Genomic DNA, 19764 nt, shown 5'->3' with positions numbered 1-19764 from the left:
CATGGTCAGTTCGGTGTGCGATGCGACGATAAAGAACACAGTCATCTGCAAAATGTCGAATAGAAGATGAAATGCCATTAGGAAGGTCGTTTATGAAGATGAGAAAGAGTAGAGGACCAAGAACGGATCCCTGTGGTACTCCAGAAATCACGTTAGTAGTGGCTGAACAGTGATTACCGACAACCGTGTATTGGAGACGATTGGTCAGGAAGCATCGGATCCATGACAACGCTAGGGGGTGCAGTTGCAGGCATGAGACCTTGGCCAGAAGTCGCTGGTGGGGGACACAGTCAAAAGCTTTCGCAAAATCAAGATAAATGACGTCAGTTTGAAAGGATGAGTCTAAGTTTAAGTGAAGCTCAGTAACAAATTCAAAGAGGTGAGTATCACATGATAGGTTAGGCCGAAAACCATGTTGATTGGGGAAAAAGAAGGAATGATTACCTAGATGACATGCTATTTGTGAGTATATTATATGTTCCAGGAGTTTGCAGGCAATGCTTGTAAGCGAAATGGGACGATAGTTGGAGGGATCCGAGCGGCCGCCAGACTTGTATACAGGTACTATTTTATTAATTTTCCAGTCCGTCGGAAGTGAACTGTCAGTGATTGACTGCGTGAAAATTATTTCTAATATAGAACTAGAGAACACTTTCGTGCCTTTTAGTATTTTGGCTGTAATACCATCATGTCCTGGGGCACTAGAAATCTTCATTTTTTCAATGAGCTTCAAGTTTCCTTGAGAAGTAATGATTATAGGAGGCATATCGGAAAGAGAAAGGTTGGGCGGATCAACGTCGTTTAGCGTGGGTTCATTAGTGAAAAAAGATGAAAAGTACGAGTAGATTACATATGATCGTTCATCGATTGGCACATTGGAACCATCAGGGTAACTCAAAGAAATGTTATTGGAGCTTTTACTAGGTGTGAGGATTTTCCAGAATTTTTTAGGGTTGACACGCATAATGGTCTGCAAGTCGTGGTGGAAGAACTTCTTTTTGGATTGCCTCAAAGCAGAAGTATATAGACGCAGACTCGTAAAATACTTTTCCCACTTTGAGGAAATTACCGATTGCTTCGCATCGCGGAAAAGACACTTTTTTTTCTCTAACAACCCCATTAGTGTGTTCGAAAACCAGGGTTTTCCCAGGTCACCGCAAATGCGTACAAGGGGTACATGTAACTCTACAAGCGATGTTAACTTATTCTTAAATAACAGCCAAATATCGTCTACTGAACGAAGTGAAGCAGACCGGCGGAAGTAATCAAGGAACTCACTTAATTCTGAGTTTATTTTTGTGAAATTGGCTTTGTTGTAATCCCTGATGTGTTTTATTGAGCGCTGTTGTACAGGACGTGGGATGCTTAGGTTAAATAGCACTAAATTGTGGTCACTTAGACCTTCAACGGATGATACCGATTTAACTGTATCAGGGTTGGAAACAAGTACGAGGTCTAAGATATTTGCCCCACGGGTTGGTGTATTAACCATCTGAGTAAGGTTAAACGTCAGGGTCATTTCAAGAAAATCTTTGGACTGGCGGTTATCTGACTCAAAATTTGTCCAGTTAATATCTGGAAAATTAAAATCACCACAGAGCATGAAATAAGCAAAAGGAAAACGAGAGTAAAGATGTACTAGGACTGTATTTAGTTCATAAATGAAGGAGGCATCACAATTAGGAGCGCGGTAACAAGCAATAATCACAGTCATTTTCGAAGCAAGTGAGATGTTCACACAGAAGATTTCGTGTTGACAGTTCATTTTGATTACATAAGAAGGAACACTTTCTTTAACAAAAATCAATATTCCGCCCCCCCTCCGCCCCACCCTGTCAAGCCGGTGAACAGCGTACGCTTGGCCGTCTTGTAATAGCTCGTGGTCAGCAATGTGCGGCTGAAGCCAAGATTCCGTAAATATTGCAACGTCAGTGTTGTTGTCATTCAGAAGGGATTCAACAGCGTCTTTCTTAGGCAGGTAACTACGCACATTAGCGATTAAGACTGCCATACATTGACAAACGGGATCATTCATAGGGGCGAGGCAAGGTTGGGGGGGAAGGGGCGACGCGCATGCCTGAGATATAGAAATGACTGCTACGACTGCAATTCAACAACGCTATCAGATTCTGCATGGTACGAAAATTGCTTGTTTTCAAGTAGTAACTTGTCAAAGCGTAGCTTGAAGGGTTTGCCGCTCAGCATGCCATGGTCATATAGTTTCTTTCGTGCCTGTCGAACTCTAGCTGAGTAGTCTTCGCGAATTGAAAAAGTCGTGCCCTTGAGCTTGGACGCAACTGCGAGAATTTTTGATTTATCTTTAAATCTTGCATATTTTACTATGATAGCTCTACTTTTGTTTTGCTGGTATCGACCAAGCCGATGTGCACGCTCCAAGTCGTCTTCTGGTATGGAGATACCGAGACTTTCAGAGCAAAATTTTATCACTTTTGCCTGGGACTGAATCCAAGACTCGCCTTTTGTGTCTGGGATACCACAAAAAAGCAGGTTAGAACGACGTAGGCGATTTTCAGCATCATCACACTTATCTCTAAGAACCCTGATTTCCGCAGAAAGTTTGGCAAAACTGTCCTTCACGTCTCCCTTTAGACCTGTTTCGTTAGACTGAGTCGACTGCACAATTTTTTCTAGGGTGTCAACACGAGTCGCGAGGGTGGTCACGAGCGCCTCAATGCTAGACTGGGATGTTCGTATTAGTGAAAGTTCTGTCAGGACCGAGGTTTGAGATGCTTCTATGTGGAATATTGCATTTGCAATGGTTTCTATTGACGTTGGTGAAAGAGGTCCTGGGTTTAGTTCGACGTCACCCGACAACAATAGGAGCATATTTACCACCTGAGTATTGTTACAAAGAGACCACAACATTTCACACAGTAACCTACATGTACCAATAACACAAGTGGGGCACGACACCGCAAGGAGACAGCGATTTCCAGAACGCACGCAGGCCGCGTTTGGAAGGTAACTGACCTGCATTAAAAAGGGCATTTTCGTGACCACTGTCGTTGCGGTGGCGTGCCCCAAGGCGCTCGAGTCTGGTGCCGCTATTTGTAGGCGATGTTGACGCCCCTCACTTGTAGTAGCCCGGTGTTGCCAGACGCAGAAGCGAGCGGCCGACGGAGACGTCATCCTCGGTGTTTCTTGTGAAGAGGCATTCCCGGCCAGCGACTGAATCGTGACGGGCGCGCTTTGGCAATAGTCCAGGAACGGGTGGTTACCCAGGAAGCCAAGGCGGAGCAATGGTGCGAACAACAGGACGAAAACCTGCATTAAGAAGGGCATTTTCGTGACCACTGTCGTTGCGGTGGCGTGCCCCCGCAACGACAGTGGTCACGAAAATGCCCTTCTGGGTTTGTATCCCGGGAAGCCGATGTCCCGATCCTAGATAGGTGGGCCGGATTGGTTAGTAACGTGAATTCGGCTTCAGTGGCATCTTCGGGAAGGTCTGTTCCTTTCGACGTGGTGGTCGTGTGGCCAAGTTCTCTATGTTGGACGTTGAAGTTTCCTGTCTTGACCATGTCCCGTTGTGCTTGGATCGTGGCATCCTTCACTTTATAGAAAGGAGTCTTAAATTTCTGCTTTCAATGTCTGGGATTGCTGTAAGTGCTGGTGAAGACGACGGTGGTTGTCGTCTTCCCCTTCTTGCCATCTCGGGCTCCGCGCCCTTTGCTGCTGAACGCAAGCTCAGTAACGCACAGCTCTACGGCGGTGTCCCTGTTGCCCAGGAACTGCTAATGTTTCACGTGGTCGATGCCTTTACGAATCAACGTGCACACACCCTGCGCTGTGCCCTTCCAGGAGGTGCGGGCGGATGGGGGGCAGGCGTGTGCCCGGTACCCCGGCAGCGTCGACGTGTCTTCGGCGTGAATTTGTTGTATGGCTATCACGTCTTGATGGGCCATCGGTTCTAGCAATCTCAGGTGCTGTTGGAGTACTGCTTTTCGGCATCGGAAACCGTTAGCGTTCCAGTTCCAGATCTTGATGTTATTGTTGCTGTTCATTGTGAAGAATAGTTTTTTGTGTTTGGCAGTAATGTCGCATCGACCTGTCTAGAAGCGGCTGCAACTTCTCGGGGCTCAGGGCCTTCTCTAGCACTTCCTTGGTTTGGAGCTGAATCAGTTGCACTTGCTGTGGTTGGACTACTTGCATGCATTTTGTGAGGATCCTCTGTTCTAGGCCCTAAAGTTCCTTACCCCATTTCTTAATGATTTTTGATAGCCGGTAAATCTGCTTGCTGAGACCCACATATCCGAGTGGCTTGGTTCTGTCTCTGTTGTTAGTAGTTGCCGCCGAGATGGCCAAGGCGTTGTCTTCTTCATCATCGCTTTCATTCGCGCTTTCCAATCCTTCTTGGTGTTGTTCTTCCAATACTCGTGCCGTTGCGACGATGGACGTCCTGGTTGGGGTTCTCATTTTAGTGGTGAGCTGGAAGACCTTGAAAGTTGTAGTGTTATGGTGGTGCTGCCCACGTTGTTCGTTAGGATTCCGCTGTCTTCTTCTTCGGCGTCTGTCACCATCTTGTTGTTGTTGGCTTCAATTCCTGTTCCCCTTTCTTGAAGACTTCTAATGGCGTCTCGTTGTTGTTTGACGGTAAGCTGCATCAACGCCATCGCCGTTTGGAGTTCCTCCATCGTCTTCTCCATTTCTTTTACGGTAGCTTTCAACTCCCGTGTTTCTTTCTTGTATTGTTGGCTGCAGCCGCCGCTGCTTGGTGTCTTGCTAGGCTCTCTCGACGCTGCAGCTTCACCGCTCTGGGCTCTACTCTTTTGCGTCATCGCTGCGCGAGTGACGTCAGACTTGTTTGGCAGGCTCGGGTCCGCGTGCAACTGCGGCGCCGACCATAGCGCGCGCTGTCCTTTCGGTCGTCCGTAGGTGACGTCTGCCCCTGTCCCGTCTTTCGGTTTGCCTCTGCTTTTATCTGGGCTCGCCTCGCCGTTCTGACATGTGTCGCTGGCTCCAGGTTCCAAGAAGTCGAATCTGGAAAGCGTGACCTTCCAGGCAGCTTTCGCGGGCGCGGGCGCTATCTTGGTGGGCGTTATCTTTGTGAAAGTTTCAGTGTGTTGTTTCTACCATTGTCGCTGCTTGATTTGAAGCGGTGTTTTGAATTTATTCTTGCAGCTGCCCACGCCCATGGCGTGAGAGCCGCCGCAGAATTCGCGCCTCGGTTCGCAGTATTCGGCGTGGTCTTCCCCGGGGACATTTCTTCCGCAAGCAATGCACACCCTATGATTTGGTGCCGTGCACACATCTCTCTTGTGCCTTATCCGGCCACATGTGATGCAAACCTCACGATGCTGTCCATATAGCGTGCATTTTGTAACAAAGCCGCCGTACTTCACGTAGCGCGGGACTTTGTTTCCTTCCAACAATATTACCCCCAACTTGGAGTTTTCGAGCCGGTGAGCAGCCATGAATGAGGGGTTATGCTTGTTCACTAGGAACCGAGTGATCTTTTTCTCGTGTTCGTCTCTGCCGACGCCACTTATTACACCTCTTGAGGTGTTGTCTGGGGTGTTCTTATACGCGAACGTTTCGTACGTGCGGTCCTCGACAGTGATGTTAAGGATCGATCTGTAGCGGAACGATCTCGCTTCGCTAGGGGTGCTCAGCACAATAATGATCTGAGCGACTTTTGGTGCAAACGTATCGTCGTCCGCGTCCTCGATCATAATGTTAGCTGCTGCAACTACAGCTGCCCGCAACGCACACATTTTGGTGGCACTCACTACAAGACACCCATGAGGTCTAACGACCTCGTGGTTTTCGTCCATCTTGGCGAGAGTGGGCATTCTAGCTGACCTTGCCATATTGGCGTTGAATTTGGGGTCGTAGAGCACTTTCTGCTCACATCTTCGCTCCTCCTTTAGCTTAGCGTTCGAGGCCGAGAAAGAGTTACTCGGCTAACCTATGGTTTGGGTGTCCCGCTGCGATGGTATTTTTGCTTCCTGCCGTTTCTAGTCACGTTGAAAGACCGCTATGGTCCAACCCGCACAGGAGGTCGGGGGATCACAGTTATTGTTCACCGTGGTAACACACTGTCCGATGCTGGCGGCGGTCGATAAACCGTCGCCGATCGTCGTCGAGCAGTCCCCGCTGGCGTCGAGTCACGATGTGGTCGGTTGTTCGGCAGCCTGCTTCTTCGCGGCGGTTAGGTCTAACTGTCTATGCCGTCTCTTGCGAGCAGAATCCTCGCTCATATCCGCAACCTAGGTATTCATCGCTTGGGATTCCTCGTAGTGTTGGACGTTTTCGTCGTTCTGAAGCCCGGCGAGCTCTGGAGAGGCCTCCAAGACCGCGTGGGATACCGCACCGACAAGCCCGCCCGAGATACCACACCGACCGAGCACATAGTCAGAGCAAAGGTAGCCGTCGTTATGCTTAGCGGCACCGGGCCCGCTTCGCACATCAAAATCACTTTAGAACTCTCAAAATTGGGTGATATGGCCCAAATTCTGTACTGACGTTGTCCACTCGCCGACCTAATCACTCACGTACTAAAATTAGTCCTGCAGGGGTTGATGGTCCGTCGAAAAATAGCATTTCCTACAGAGCCGATGTGAAGCGTGACTGCTCGCTCTGTGCACTGGCAGCGCACCTTATTCATTCTATGTATACATGTGGTAGCCTTCTTTTCCCATTAACTTTTTATCGTGCAGCTGATTTTAAATCAGGTACTTTTCACTTACCGGAATTGCAGTTATCTTGTCGACGCATGATACAATGCGTTCAGGCACAGGCGCTTCGATCATGTTTAGGTCTGCCTCAGGGTGCCTCAACAATGGCTAATAAAGCTATAGCCAAAGACCACCTCTTGCAGACCCATATTGAAATTCAAGCTTTGAGGACACACATAAGGCATGTGGACCGGACTCCCCATCACCACCTAGCCTCTCTACTAGCCGATAGACCTCATACTTCCTTTTGTCGAACAATAACTACACTTGGTGACTCCCTACCAACTGGTTTTACGCCCGCGGCGAGACCTTCAATTCCTCCGTGGTGCCTTAAACAGCCAGTCATCAACCTGACAATAACAGGCATCCAGAAAAAACGAGATTTCTCAATACCAGCCCTCAAGCAGCTCGCCTTATTTCTGCTGTACGAGAAGTACCAAGACTGCACCCATGTCTACACCGACGGCTCCGTCCTGCCAAACAGCTCAACTGCGGCGGTCGTTATTCCAACGCACGCCACAACCATCAAATTCAGGACAGTTCATGCAACCACAACAATGGCAGGAGAGCTTGCAGCGTTTCGCGCTGCGCTGCGTTTCATTAACGACCAAAGCACGCAACGGTGGACGATTTTCTGCGACATCAAGGCGGCACTGCAGTCACTTCTGTCGAATCTACGCCGTGGTCCACACGAGCAGTTGGTATTTGAAACAGCAGAAATGCTACACCATATAAGAGACAAAGGACACCACGTTATATTTCAGTGGTTGCCAAGCCACTGTGGAATTATTGGTAACGAATGAGCTGATCAAGCTGCCCGTTCAGCCCATACAGAAGACAACAACCAGTCAATACCTCTCTCAAGGACGGACGCTGCTAGGAAGCTCCGCATGCTCACTCGCCAACGCTCCATGGCTCTTTGGAATGAGCCTCTCTTTACGCATGCAAGATTACGATCACTTGATCCAACGTTAAGCATTTTAGCTTCCAACAAAATTTTGACGAGGCGACGCTACTGCTCTAGGCAGACTATGGTTGGGAGTCGCGTTCACTCGTGCGTACGCGTTCCGCATAGGTATGGCCGACACCGCCGACTGTGCACACTGTGAAGATGACGAAACCATTCGACTTATCTTGTGTGACTGCCCGAAATACAACCTAGAAAGACAACACCTTTCTAATAAACTAAACAGGTTAGATGACCAGCCGCTGTCAGAAAAAAGTATACTGCGGCCATCGTCATGACTCATCGTCACAGAAGAAAGCCGTGCAAGCGCTACTGGGCTTCTTGCGAACTACTGGCCTGTCGGAATGCCTCTGAGTGAACTGATTTTGTGTGTGCCTGTGTGTCGGTGTTTTTCTCTTATTTATTTTTTTAACTTTCGCTTTCTCTTTCAACCCCCTATTCCCCAACCCCAGTGTAGGGTAGCATACCGGATACTAGCATCTGGTTAACCTCCCTGCCTTCCTTTTCTTTCTAGTTTCTCTCTCTCTCTCTCAGTTATTTTCCGGCTGTAAACAAAATGCGTGTTATATTATAGTAAACTGCAAAATGATGAAGAAGCGCCATTGTATGCCTATAGCTATGAGTATCAGAATGAACTCAATATTAAGAATGGTGTTGTTAGAATGCTGCCAAACAATGCTACTGAGCGTATGTGCTACTGAGCGTGGCAGAAATGCAGAATACGCGAGATGTGAAATAGCAGGCAATACCAGCAGGACTTAATCGCGCAAACTTCTTTTTCGATCACTACAGCAACTCGCATTTGAGTTTTATCTTGAACATCAATAGAAATGAGACCATCGGTCAGCGTCGCAGGTACCCGACGCAAAATCACATCAAGCTGCTACCAACCAGCGCATGCTTGTTATTAGCTTGACAACACACAAGAACGATTTGCACCGAAGCCAGTGAATGTTTTAGCGTTGTACAAAACGCGAATATACTTACATAAGTACGTACCTTTTCACATCACCGAAATGTGCTGGCTAGTGCGAGGTTCGCTTTCAGCGATGCTGAATACCTGTGTTGTGAACAAACACAGTGCAGATAAAAACTCCTCCGTATGCACTACGCGATGCTTAGGGCGTCGTATATAGTGTCCATATGTTGCGACGGAACTGCCGTCGCTTTTTTTCAGCCAATGTTCCTCGCATGAGCTGGTTCATGCAAACCTGATGGTAGAGGGCTATGCTTGATGCAGATGACACCGCTCTGAAATGCCTCCGCGGTAGACGATGGCTCACGCTCATAGCTTCGAACCTCCGAAGTCTGCCTACACTTATTTTTTAGCACAGAAAATCAAAGATCAAAGCACAGGAACACCGACATGCTCTAGTAGTCTGTACGATGTTTTCGCTCGGCCACCAGTCACAGGTTCGGTGCAAGCGCAGCCGGTCAGAATTCACTTGATTTGTCGGCGTCGCTCGAACTCGACATGAAACCGCGTCATGCTGGTAGCACTCGCAGTCATTCGTCGTGTCACGTGTCATTGTCGTTCTAGATTACCAAGTGGTTATTCAAGAACGTTTGAAGTAGTTCCCGTGCTTGCTTACAGCACTCGGCCGTGCCTTCGAAGTGGCGGCCAGCATTCGGAGGCATCGCGGCCTTTGGTTGGATGGCGCCACTGTACGCGTTGTGACGTGGTGTTCCATACAAGTTTCTCTTGTGGAGAAGTTACCTAACTGCGACGAGAGAAAGTGCGAAGTGGAGGTAGCCAACCGAAGCGCACTGCGAGCTTTCCTCTCGTCTATGTTTCTCTCTGCTCACTCATGGACAGCGGATCGTTTGCGTTTGACGCTGACTACTCGCCAACATCATCTTGATCTGTAAAAAAAGAGTCGTCAAGAACTTAAAAGAGTACAGGCCGATTAGCTTAATGTCAATTCTCCACAAACTATTTACAAAAATAATAGCGAATAGAATTAAAGCGGCATTACAGTTCTCTCAACCAAAGGACTAAGTAGGATTTCGTACAGGCTACTCCACAATAGACCATGTTCGTACTATCAATAAGCTAATAGAGTAAAGCACGGAATACAGCCAATTCCTCTTCATAGCCTTAGTCAGCACTTACGCAGGTATCAGCAGTAATTCAGGCACTACGGAACCACGGCATCGAAGAGCCCTACATAGATATACCGGGAGAAATCTACAGTGGATCCACAGTTACCATGGTTCTCAAATAAAAAAAGTGACAGAATCTCAATAAGGAAGGGTGTTAGTTAAGGTGACGCGATCTCTCCATTGCTATTTACCACGTGTTTACTGAACGTTTTTAGGGCTGTAGATTAGGAAGTGTTAGGGATAAGAGGTAATGGGGAGTATCTTAGTAACTTGCGATTCGCTTACGACATTGCCTTGATGAGTAACCCAGGGGAAGAATTGCCACTAATTATTACTGTTCTGGAGACGAAAAGTAGGAGAGTAGGTCTGAAAATTTATATGCACTAAACTAGGTAGTATGCAAGAGTCTTCGCAGAAAACAGCACTTTGTGGCTGGGAGTTGCAAAGAAATATGTCGGCTTAGTACAGGTAGTGATCGTGGAACAGAACCATGAGAGCGAAATCACTAGACAAATAAATTTGGGGCGGATCACAACCGCATGAAGGGCAAACATAAATTTATGTGGGCCGGTGAGATTTAAAACCTTGGAGGTATAAGATTGAAAACCTCGGAGGTATAACGGGGGAGCAGGAAGAACAAGGCCGGGTTGATTGGCAGATCATGGGAGAGGCCTTCGTCTTGCAGATGGGCGCAGTCAGGCTGAATGTGATGATGAATCGTAAAAATAGGTAGTGTAATGGCTGTCGAATGATATCTAGTTTCAACAGTGTATAAGGCACTGGCTTCTCCAGACTTCACTAGACACACATTCACTCACACACCCATACACAAAATGTCTCGCGGTCACATTGTGATTTACGAGTATTGGCTAGGTATTGATTGGGACTTATTTTCCTGTGCGATGAGTGTTTCTTGCCGCAACGCATTTTTTGAGTTTCCGCGCGATCCGAGAGGTAAAAGTTATGCTGCATGTGGTAGAATACAGGCGAACTAAACGCTAATTTCCATGAAATCTAGGTCTGATTCTGCTTGTTAAGCTGCTCAGAATTAAAATTCTGGTATGAATGAGCACTACGTGGCGTTGAAAACAATCTAACCCCATTCATGGTGCAGCTCTGGTCACTGAGCAGCTGCTCGGAGTACGCTGACGTCCAGCTGCGGAATAACGAGAAGGCGGCGCTAAACGCACTCAACGGCACCCGTCGCAAACCAGGAATACGGTGAGTTAATGTGGATGATCGCGTCGTCAAGTGATTTTGATATTTATAAATGCGAAAGCAAGCGCAATTTCGCTAGAGAGCATGGTATACGCTAGCGGGCAGTGTGCGCATTGCTTAGCGAATGGAAGTCGTTCATGTCGGGCGCCTCAAGCCATACCACGCACATCAGTGGACCTGTAGAGTGTACTCTTTATTATGCTTGCTCGCTCGTGCTTATTTTACTTTCTTGCTTTATTGTTACTATTGGTTACATTCAAATGGTGGCTATGACGTCATCATAACTTCTTTTAACGAAATAGTGGTAAACAGCTCATGCCGCAGAAATTCAGGCGTCGGTGTCGTCGCTTGTGAGCGAGAAATCAACTTGCCCATGACTGAAAATTCATCTCTCGTGTTACCGAAAATTTGAGAAAAGCAAGTAATATAAATAATAAAAAGTTATATGAGGGAGAATTGAACAGCGGTTGGTTGCGTGACAAGTGAGTGCTCTGCCACATAGCCAAGCATCTTCTTATAAGTACAGTGAAAATAGCTGCATCTGCTTAGAAACGCAGTGAACGTTACTTGACCTTTAGCCACATCTTGCACAATTTTCTAGTTATTGTTTATTACGAGTCTTATCCCCTCCTCACACAATGTTCCAAACATAGGAACCCGTGATGTATTTGTGTAATATGATAAAGAGAGCTTACCAGCGCAAACGACAGGGCAGGAGGGGGCAGGAGAAGAGACGAGACAGAGTGCTGAACTGCGCACAATTTATTTCTTGCGAAGGTCTTCGCTTTTATACAGTTACCAGTCACAATAGTCAGGCGCCAAAAACAATGACAATGCATAAGCGCATCACATCGACAAGCAAAGGGACAACTTTTGCTTTTCGGTGAGCGCGACAGAAGGGGTGCTAGCACAAACATCTTTGAATGAGCAAATCTTTTCTGCCTCTACGATCTCACGTGTGGTGCGATCCCTGCATCTAGCAACAATAGTACACTCTGAAAATATTGGCCGGCAGCCACACGTGCTGCAGTGAACGGACAGCCATCCTTGTTTATAGTGATCCATCTTGTACATATGTTGCCTCAGCCTCTCATTTATACGACGACCTGTTTGACCGACGTAACACCTTCCACACGTTAACAGCAGCTGATACACTACATTACAGAGGCAATCTATAAATTTATTTGCATATTTTGTAGTGCAACCGAGAGAGGGTCGGGACGGAGGAACGCACAGCTTACACAGACGACTCAATTTTTGAGGGGCCGTAAAGACCACCTTCACATTAACTCGCTGTGCCACTTCATTAGGATTGTGCGCTACATTGTGCATATACGGAACCATGGCGGAAGCCTGTCTAGCTTTGACAGGTGGGACTTGGTGATCGTTCTCTTGGGACTGAAGTTCACGCAGCAGGCCTTCGGCAACGGAAACTCGGAAACTTGCACGTAGTCGGGGTAACCAGCTGACGTCAGCCTTCAAGATTCCTCAACAAAGCTTTCTGTAATCACAACAAAGCTTTCTGCACGCAGGATTTTCGCAAGGCATTCACGAAGCAAGATTTTGCGATACCTCGCCTAAATAATTTCGAATGCGCGGGATGAAATGGCAAAACGGGCTTATTTTCACATAGTCTAAAAAGAAGGCGAGTAGAGTTTTATTCAAACGCGACGAAATAAATTGGACTTCACATGAACTTTTTAGCAGAAATGGATTGTTCACTTCTAGGTATTTCAATAATTTTTGCAGGTAGAGCGCAATACATTTTTGTCAGGTAATAATTTTAGCAACAGTTAGCCCAAAAGGCATGTCGACCTTATGCGTTTTCGCACTGAAGGCTTCAAGAAAATCTTCATTGGCATCTGAGATATTGTTATGAACACTTACAAGGTTTAACTTGCGAAGCAGTCTCTTAGCTTTACTTTTGATCTTTTTCGTTGTAGCTTCAGCATGACAGTTAAAAAGGGCCGAAACCGTGTGACCAGCTTTTTCCTGGTACTTTTTAAGGGACATTACGGCAAAACCGCCCTTCTTGTCATCAGGTAACACACATAATGATTGCTCCTTCATAAAACCTACAACGCGTTTAACCGGAAGAGTCGAAAGGCTCGCCATACACCGACTTAGGACATCTATGCCGTCCGCTACGCAGCGGTCTTGCTCTTCTGGTGGAGCACGCCGAGAGACTTGTCGTACGGTAGCCAAAAATCCGTGCGGGGAACGCTTAGGCTTCACCGCGAACTTCGGTCCCAACGAAAGCACTTTAGAGACATGCTGGGGCAAGTCCAAGTCTTCATGTATATATATCGGCCATTTCGGTGGCTGCTGTCGTGTGGGCGCTAGGTTGCGGAGCCGTTGGAGCTCAGTCTTCCAGAGAAACTCGGTTGGCATATAAATATGCCACCGAAGTCCTTGCAGGTTTTTCGCAGCGTTAACAGGTGTGCTGGAGATCTGTACGTGAGCACATAAGTACTCATTGTAGAGTCGAACTTGTCTTTGCAACTCTGCCCTCAAGATGTTGCAGATGCTTGACCCGTGTCCTTGTGATGACGTAAGCCCACTAAACAGGCGACTAACTTCTTCTGGAAGCGCTTGTTTCTTGATGCAACACGGAATAGCACGCACTCGGAAACCACCTGGGCTTCTTGAACGTGCACCCATATCTGAGCACATCGGCCTACAACATTTCCGCCTCGATCGGAAATGCAGCCGCCGCAGCCGGGATTTGATCCCGCGACCTGCGGGTCAGCAGACTAGTAGATTAGCCACTATGCGACCGCGGCGGGGCTGCTTTGCAAACGCACGCGTCCCATATACATGCTCCACAATGCAACATGTCACAGTGACAACTCGTGGTACACGCTTACATTGGGGATGGTGTCAAGACTTGAGGTTATCGTTATTCCATGGTTTAAAAGCCCAGAAACACAATCTAACCCCACTGTTACTGTGCCTTTTCGCTTAAGGCCACGTATACTGGGTGCACAGCAAGCTCGAAAAGCTTTCACGCGTGCAGTTGCCCGTGGTTTAAAGCATGCTACTCAATACTCAGTGAATTGTTTTACACCCTTAAGGTTGTAAACTGGCTTGTCGCCAGACAGACACCCTACGGGTGTTTTCAGATACACTCTCTGAAAGGATGTTAACTGAACACCCTACACGAAGGGTGTTCAGCAAAATGTTAGGGTGTTCTTATACTTCAACACCCTTCTAAGAGGGTGTTGAAAGGGTGTGCGACCTTCGAGTAACACGTTATTCGAAGGTGCCAGGTTCGGTTCCTCTCCATGGCAAGTTATCAATTCACCCACATTTCTTTTTTCACATTCACATTACGATTCGCTCTAATAACTTCCCCTATACTTTCTTTGGCATAATTGTCTGTTTGGTCACATTATATATATATATATATATATATATATATATATATATATATATATATATATATATATATATATATATATATATATTTATATATATATATATATATATATATATATATATATATATATATATATATATATATATATATGTGTGTGTGTGTGTGTGTGTGTGTGTGTGTGTGTGTGTTTGTATGTATAAGCAAGCTTACTGAAATGCAATGATTTTACTCAAAGCATTCTTTGTAAAGCCGACTGTAGAAATTTAGACTGCCTTTTATGGTTATACAATTAAATAAAAAGTATTTAGTGGTAAATAGCATAAGCATATAGGGTATATCAATTGGTGGCTCAGTGAGTCGATACAGCAAGTGTGCTTGATATGCATATATTTGTGTAGACGCACAAACACATTATATTGAAAATATTTTTACCCGTACTAGTGCACACGCCTCATGCAGGATGTAGACACATACATACTTCAGCAACTTAATTTGCAGTTACGCTTGGTATTGCGAAACCATGCGAGTTAAGCCTCACCTAGTTCATTTCAAACTTTCTCATTATACAAAAATAACAGAGCTGCTTTGGTAGACATTGTTTCCACTTATTGATAAATATCTTTTCCCACCTCCTAAAAGTAGACATATAATGGCGTAAGATAAATGTCAAAAAAATGTACCAGTACACAGGTTTTCTCTCAACTGAAAGCAAACACATTTATTATGATATTTTATACAATTTATTTTCATTTATACTACAGTTAGAGCATTTTACCACCAATATTCGAACAGGTAAGGTTAGTGGAGGAAGAAAGACGATTAACAGATTAGCCCTCACCCCATGAAGCTTCAGCACATATTTAAATGTCAAGTTTTATTTTTCAGCATCTTTCTAGGTAATAGAGACTGCATCAATTTCTCAAAAACACACTCTTCCCAACAAAATCGAAATGGGAGCCGACAGGTGGAAATGCCTCAGATAGGCTGGCCAACGTTTTGATAGGAGAACCTATCTTGGTCAAAGGTGCCTAGCCCTCTCATCCTTGACATATTAGTTTCAAGGGGGTTAGTAAAGACATCATCTCCTGGTAGTGGCATGTGTCGCCGTTGGCAATCGTAATCTGGAAAAAAAATATAAAGCAGAGGAGTGCAGTCTTGCTTCATTTCAAGTTGGGTTGTAGTGATTCAGCATGTTCTCGGATCGTGGAGAAGAAAAGAAAAAAAAAAGAGGAAACACCCAAAGTAGGAGCGGTGTGCTGCCAAGGGGTGGCTACTACAGACACAAAAAAGCAAAGAGCTCGAAAGTTCGAAGCCAGCAAACGGTCCCCACGTTTGGCCATCACAAAGGTTTGCCGACAATAACGGCCTGTGCTGTTCTCGAACATCTGTGAACTGGACTCATAAGAAAGCGGTTACAAAAAGGCGCGAGAGAGAAGCAGGCAGCTACTTTTAAATGCCAAGATGTCAAAGGTAGGCGACACCAGATGTGTTCGGAAGACCACGTGTTTATTGGGGAAGGTCATTGGTTAAAATATGCTTTCACTATCCCCGTAGGTGTTCCGCTCAACGGAATTGCCTCAAGAATTTGCGGCATGTTGGCAGAGAAATAGGCAAGCTCAGAATGCAAAGGAAATAAGCAGCGACGAGAGAAACACAAAAGAAAAGATAGAAAATTGAAAAATGGTGGAGTAGTGGTAGGTAGCACGCTAGCGTTAAGAGACAAGAGAAGAAAAAGAGACGAAGAGGACTTTGTGGGCTGGCGAAGACTCTAACGATGCACGGTAAGAATGTTCAATGAAGCGACAAAAGAGGATAGAAAGCCGAGGTTGAAAGGTTCTAGAAAACAAAAACTTCTTAGTGGTGTATAGACACATGCATATATATAATTAAGCTTTTTAAAATTTAAAGCGAATATTTTTATTACAATATGTAGCTGAGAAGTGATTTCATGTAATACCAGTTATGTCTATTTGAAGGTTGAACGTTTCTAAGCTCTAGATACAGCCGCAATTGTGCAATGGCTTTCAGCAATTCCAAATCACCACGTGCACATTAATTCCTGATGGTTGTAGGGTCATAAACTTGTGTATAAAGTGGGATTTCATGTATGTCTTCTCTAGAGGTGTGGTCCTGTGGGTGGTCCTGTTGGTGGAAGTGACTGGCTACTACTTTCGGTAAATTGCGCTTTGCGTCTGCACGGTGGCCGTTAGGTCTTACGTGAATTGGCGGCCCAGTTTCGCCTATATATTGTTTTCTACAGCTGGCACGCTCAGAAAAGTATATTAGGTTGTTTAAAGGTGCATATGAAGCACGATGTGACCTTATAAATGTAGTCAGATGCTGTTCTTTTTATGATTGTAGCCGGCTGTATATGTTTGCAGGGTGAGTACCTGGACCAGCCACAGAGATCAGACGTCCTAGTCCAAGTTTGCGTGAACAAGCATGCCTTTAAGTTAGCGTTGCAGATTCCACGTGCCACGCATTGCAAATTCCCGCAAAACGTGAAGCAAACACTAGGATGTCTGATCCCTCTGGCCGGCCCAGATGCTCCACCTGTAAAAATATATAGCTGGCTGGAAACTTAAAAAGCACAGAATCTTACTACATTCACAAGGTCCCATCGATCTTCATCTGCACTTCAAACAAGCTAATATACTGTCTTAAGTGTGCCACCTGTAGACAACAATATATAGGCAAAACTGGGAAGCCAATTGACGTAAGACTGAACGGCTACTGTGCAGACAAAAGAGACAATTCACCAAAAGCAGTAGCCAGTCACTTCAACCAACAGGGCCACACTTTCGACCAAGCAAAGCTTTATGTTCTACAAATTTCTGCTCACCATGAGAGAGGAAATTCATGAATGATATTTGATACACAAATGTAAGCACCTACACCGATCACGAATCAATGTAGCACGTCGGAATTTGGAATCGCTGAAAGCCATAGCATAATTACGACAGCATTTATTAACGAGACAGGATCAGCCTTCAAATAGACATAGCCGGTATTACATGAAATCGCTCCTAGACTACAAGTTGTACTATTGATGTTCTCTCAAAATTTTTTAAATTAATATTATAGATATACATGTGTCTATATACACACTGCGAAGTTTTTATTTTCCAGAACCTTTCAACCACAGCTTTCTTTCTTCTCTTGTCGCTTCAAGAAACACTCCTACCGTGCACCATTGAGTCATTGCCAAGGCACAAATTTCTCTGCGTCTCTTTTTCCTTTCCTCGTCTGTTAACGCGAGCATGTCATCTACCTCCAACCAGCATTTTTTCAATTTCCTTTCTTTTTGCGTTTCTCTCGTTGATGCTTATTTCCTTTGCATTCTGAATTTCTCTATTTCTCTGATTGATTGATCTGTGGGGTTTAACGTCCCAAAACCACCGTATGATTATTAGAGACGCCGTAGTGGAGGGCTCCGGAAATTTAGACCACCTGGGGTTCTTTAACGTGCGCCCAAATTCTATTTCTCTGCCAACATGCCGCCAAATTCTTGAGGAAATTCTGTTGAGCGGGCCACCTACGGGGATAGTGAAAACATATTTTAACCAATGACTTTCCCAATTAAACACATTCTCTTCCGAACACATCTGGTGTCGCTTACCTTTGACATCTTGGCATTTAAAAGTAGCCGCCTGCTTCTCTCTCGCGCTTTTTTTTTGTAAGCGCTTTCTTATGAGTCCCATTCATAGATGTTCGAGAACAGCATAGCCCTTTATCGTCGGCAACCCTTTTTTGTTGGCCAAACGCGGGGACCATCTGCTGGCTTCGAACTTTCAAGCTCTTTGCTTTTTTTGTGTCTGTAGCGGCCACCCCTTGGCAGCACACCGCTCCTACTTTGCGTGTTTCCTCTTTTTTGCTTCCTTTTTTTTCCTCTACCCTCTGAGAACATTGTGAATTGCTACCAGCCAACTTGAAATGAAGTGTGGACTCTACTTGTTTTCTTTCTAGTTTTTTTTCTCTTTCGACGGCAATTGCCAACAAAAACACGCACCACCACCAGGAGATGACGTCTCTACTAACCACCTTAAAACTAACATGCCAAGGATGAGAAGGCAAGGCAGTTTAGACAAACGTAAGTCCTCCTATCGAAACGTCAGCCAGCCTATCTGAGGAACTTCCACTGTTTACCCTGACTAACTCACTCTTCACAACAGTTTTTTCTGATTCTAAGGCAGTTTTCAAGGCATTAGAAACACTATGGGCTGTTTATATAAGCTCTGCACACACACATTAGCCATCTGATGTACAATATGCAAAGTATATCACAGTGACTTGTTGGGATATACACTCTTACAGAGTATAAAAGAAGGAAAATTCATAACTTCATATATAACTCAGAATACATGCAACAATCAATACCTCTTGCGAAAAATTAGGAATGTAATAAACAACACCAGCACACACTAAGCAGAGCTGCTCAGAAATGGATCTTGATAAAATACCTAAATATTGCAGTAAGTTATAAATGCAAAAACACAACACCAGTGCACTAGTAGAGATGCCTGGTTGGCATCAAACTGCTGTACTAAAGATGCATCATGGAAGCAAGACCTCAGCCCACAACTAATATACCCTTCAAGTAACCCTTGACTGCTGAACTGAAGGCCGCAAAATGAAAACGTGGCTGTGATGGCTGCAATTTCGATTAAAGAGTGAACGCTTGACACCTGTCTGCTTAGACGTCGATGCATTTTAAAGAACCCCAGGTGGTCAAAATATCTAAAACACTCCACTTCATGGTCCCTGATAATTATATCGTGGTTTTAACACGTTAACCTCAGTAAATATTATTCTCATTACACTTGACATGAAATAAAGCAAGCAAATATTACTATGTAGTTGAAAAAAATCACCATCCAACACTTTCCTATACAAGGACTCACGTTACAATATTCTAGTATGCCTTCTATCAGTTATCATTAACAATGTTAAACATGAGTATGTACCACTGTAAAATATTCGACATGGTTTGGTATTGGCAAAGTTAGGTATGATAAAGTACGACAGTAGAAAAACACTTGATTGCTCTTATGAATTCTTCTCAAAGGCAATGAATTGGTAACAAAGATATATTAAAATGGAATATTCAGCGAAGGTTTTACTGAAGATAAAATCATTAATTTGCTACTTTTTATCACAACACGAAAAGTGTTTTATTGGCCAATTGGACATAAGGCGTCAATTAACAAGACATGCAAGTCTGGCGGGCAACTCACACAGTAGATCTCGGAAAAAACAAAATGTCCAATAAAGAGCTCAGTAAGTAGCACTGACTGACACATCCATAAATGCGCTGCCTAGTTACATTGAATTTTAGACTTAAGAACAGAAAAAAAACACCTTGGCATATTGTGTTCAGGGGGACACAAAGTAAGAAAATAATG

General features: G+C 45.1%; 1 protein-coding gene across 1 annotated transcript in view; it reads left to right on the top strand.

The window, feature by feature from the left end:
• Positions 1-19764, top strand: part of LOC142803214 (putative ATP-dependent DNA helicase HFM1) — a 1032948-nt gene that overhangs the window by 432014 nt on the left and 581170 nt on the right. The window contains exon 13 of the mRNA XM_075888308.1: positions 10880-10986. Within this exon, the coding sequence (XP_075744423.1) occupies positions 10880-10986 (107 nt within the window). The remainder of the gene's footprint in view (positions 1-10879; positions 10987-19764) is intronic.

The sequence above is a fragment of the Rhipicephalus microplus genome, chromosome 3 (genome assembly GCF_043290135.1).
Source record: "Rhipicephalus microplus isolate Deutch F79 chromosome 3, USDA_Rmic, whole genome shotgun sequence".
Classification (NCBI taxonomy): Eukaryota; Metazoa; Arthropoda; class Arachnida; order Ixodida; family Ixodidae; genus Rhipicephalus; species Rhipicephalus microplus.
The sequence above is the reverse complement of the archived record's forward strand: the minus strand, read 5'-3'. Positions and strand labels throughout refer to the sequence as shown.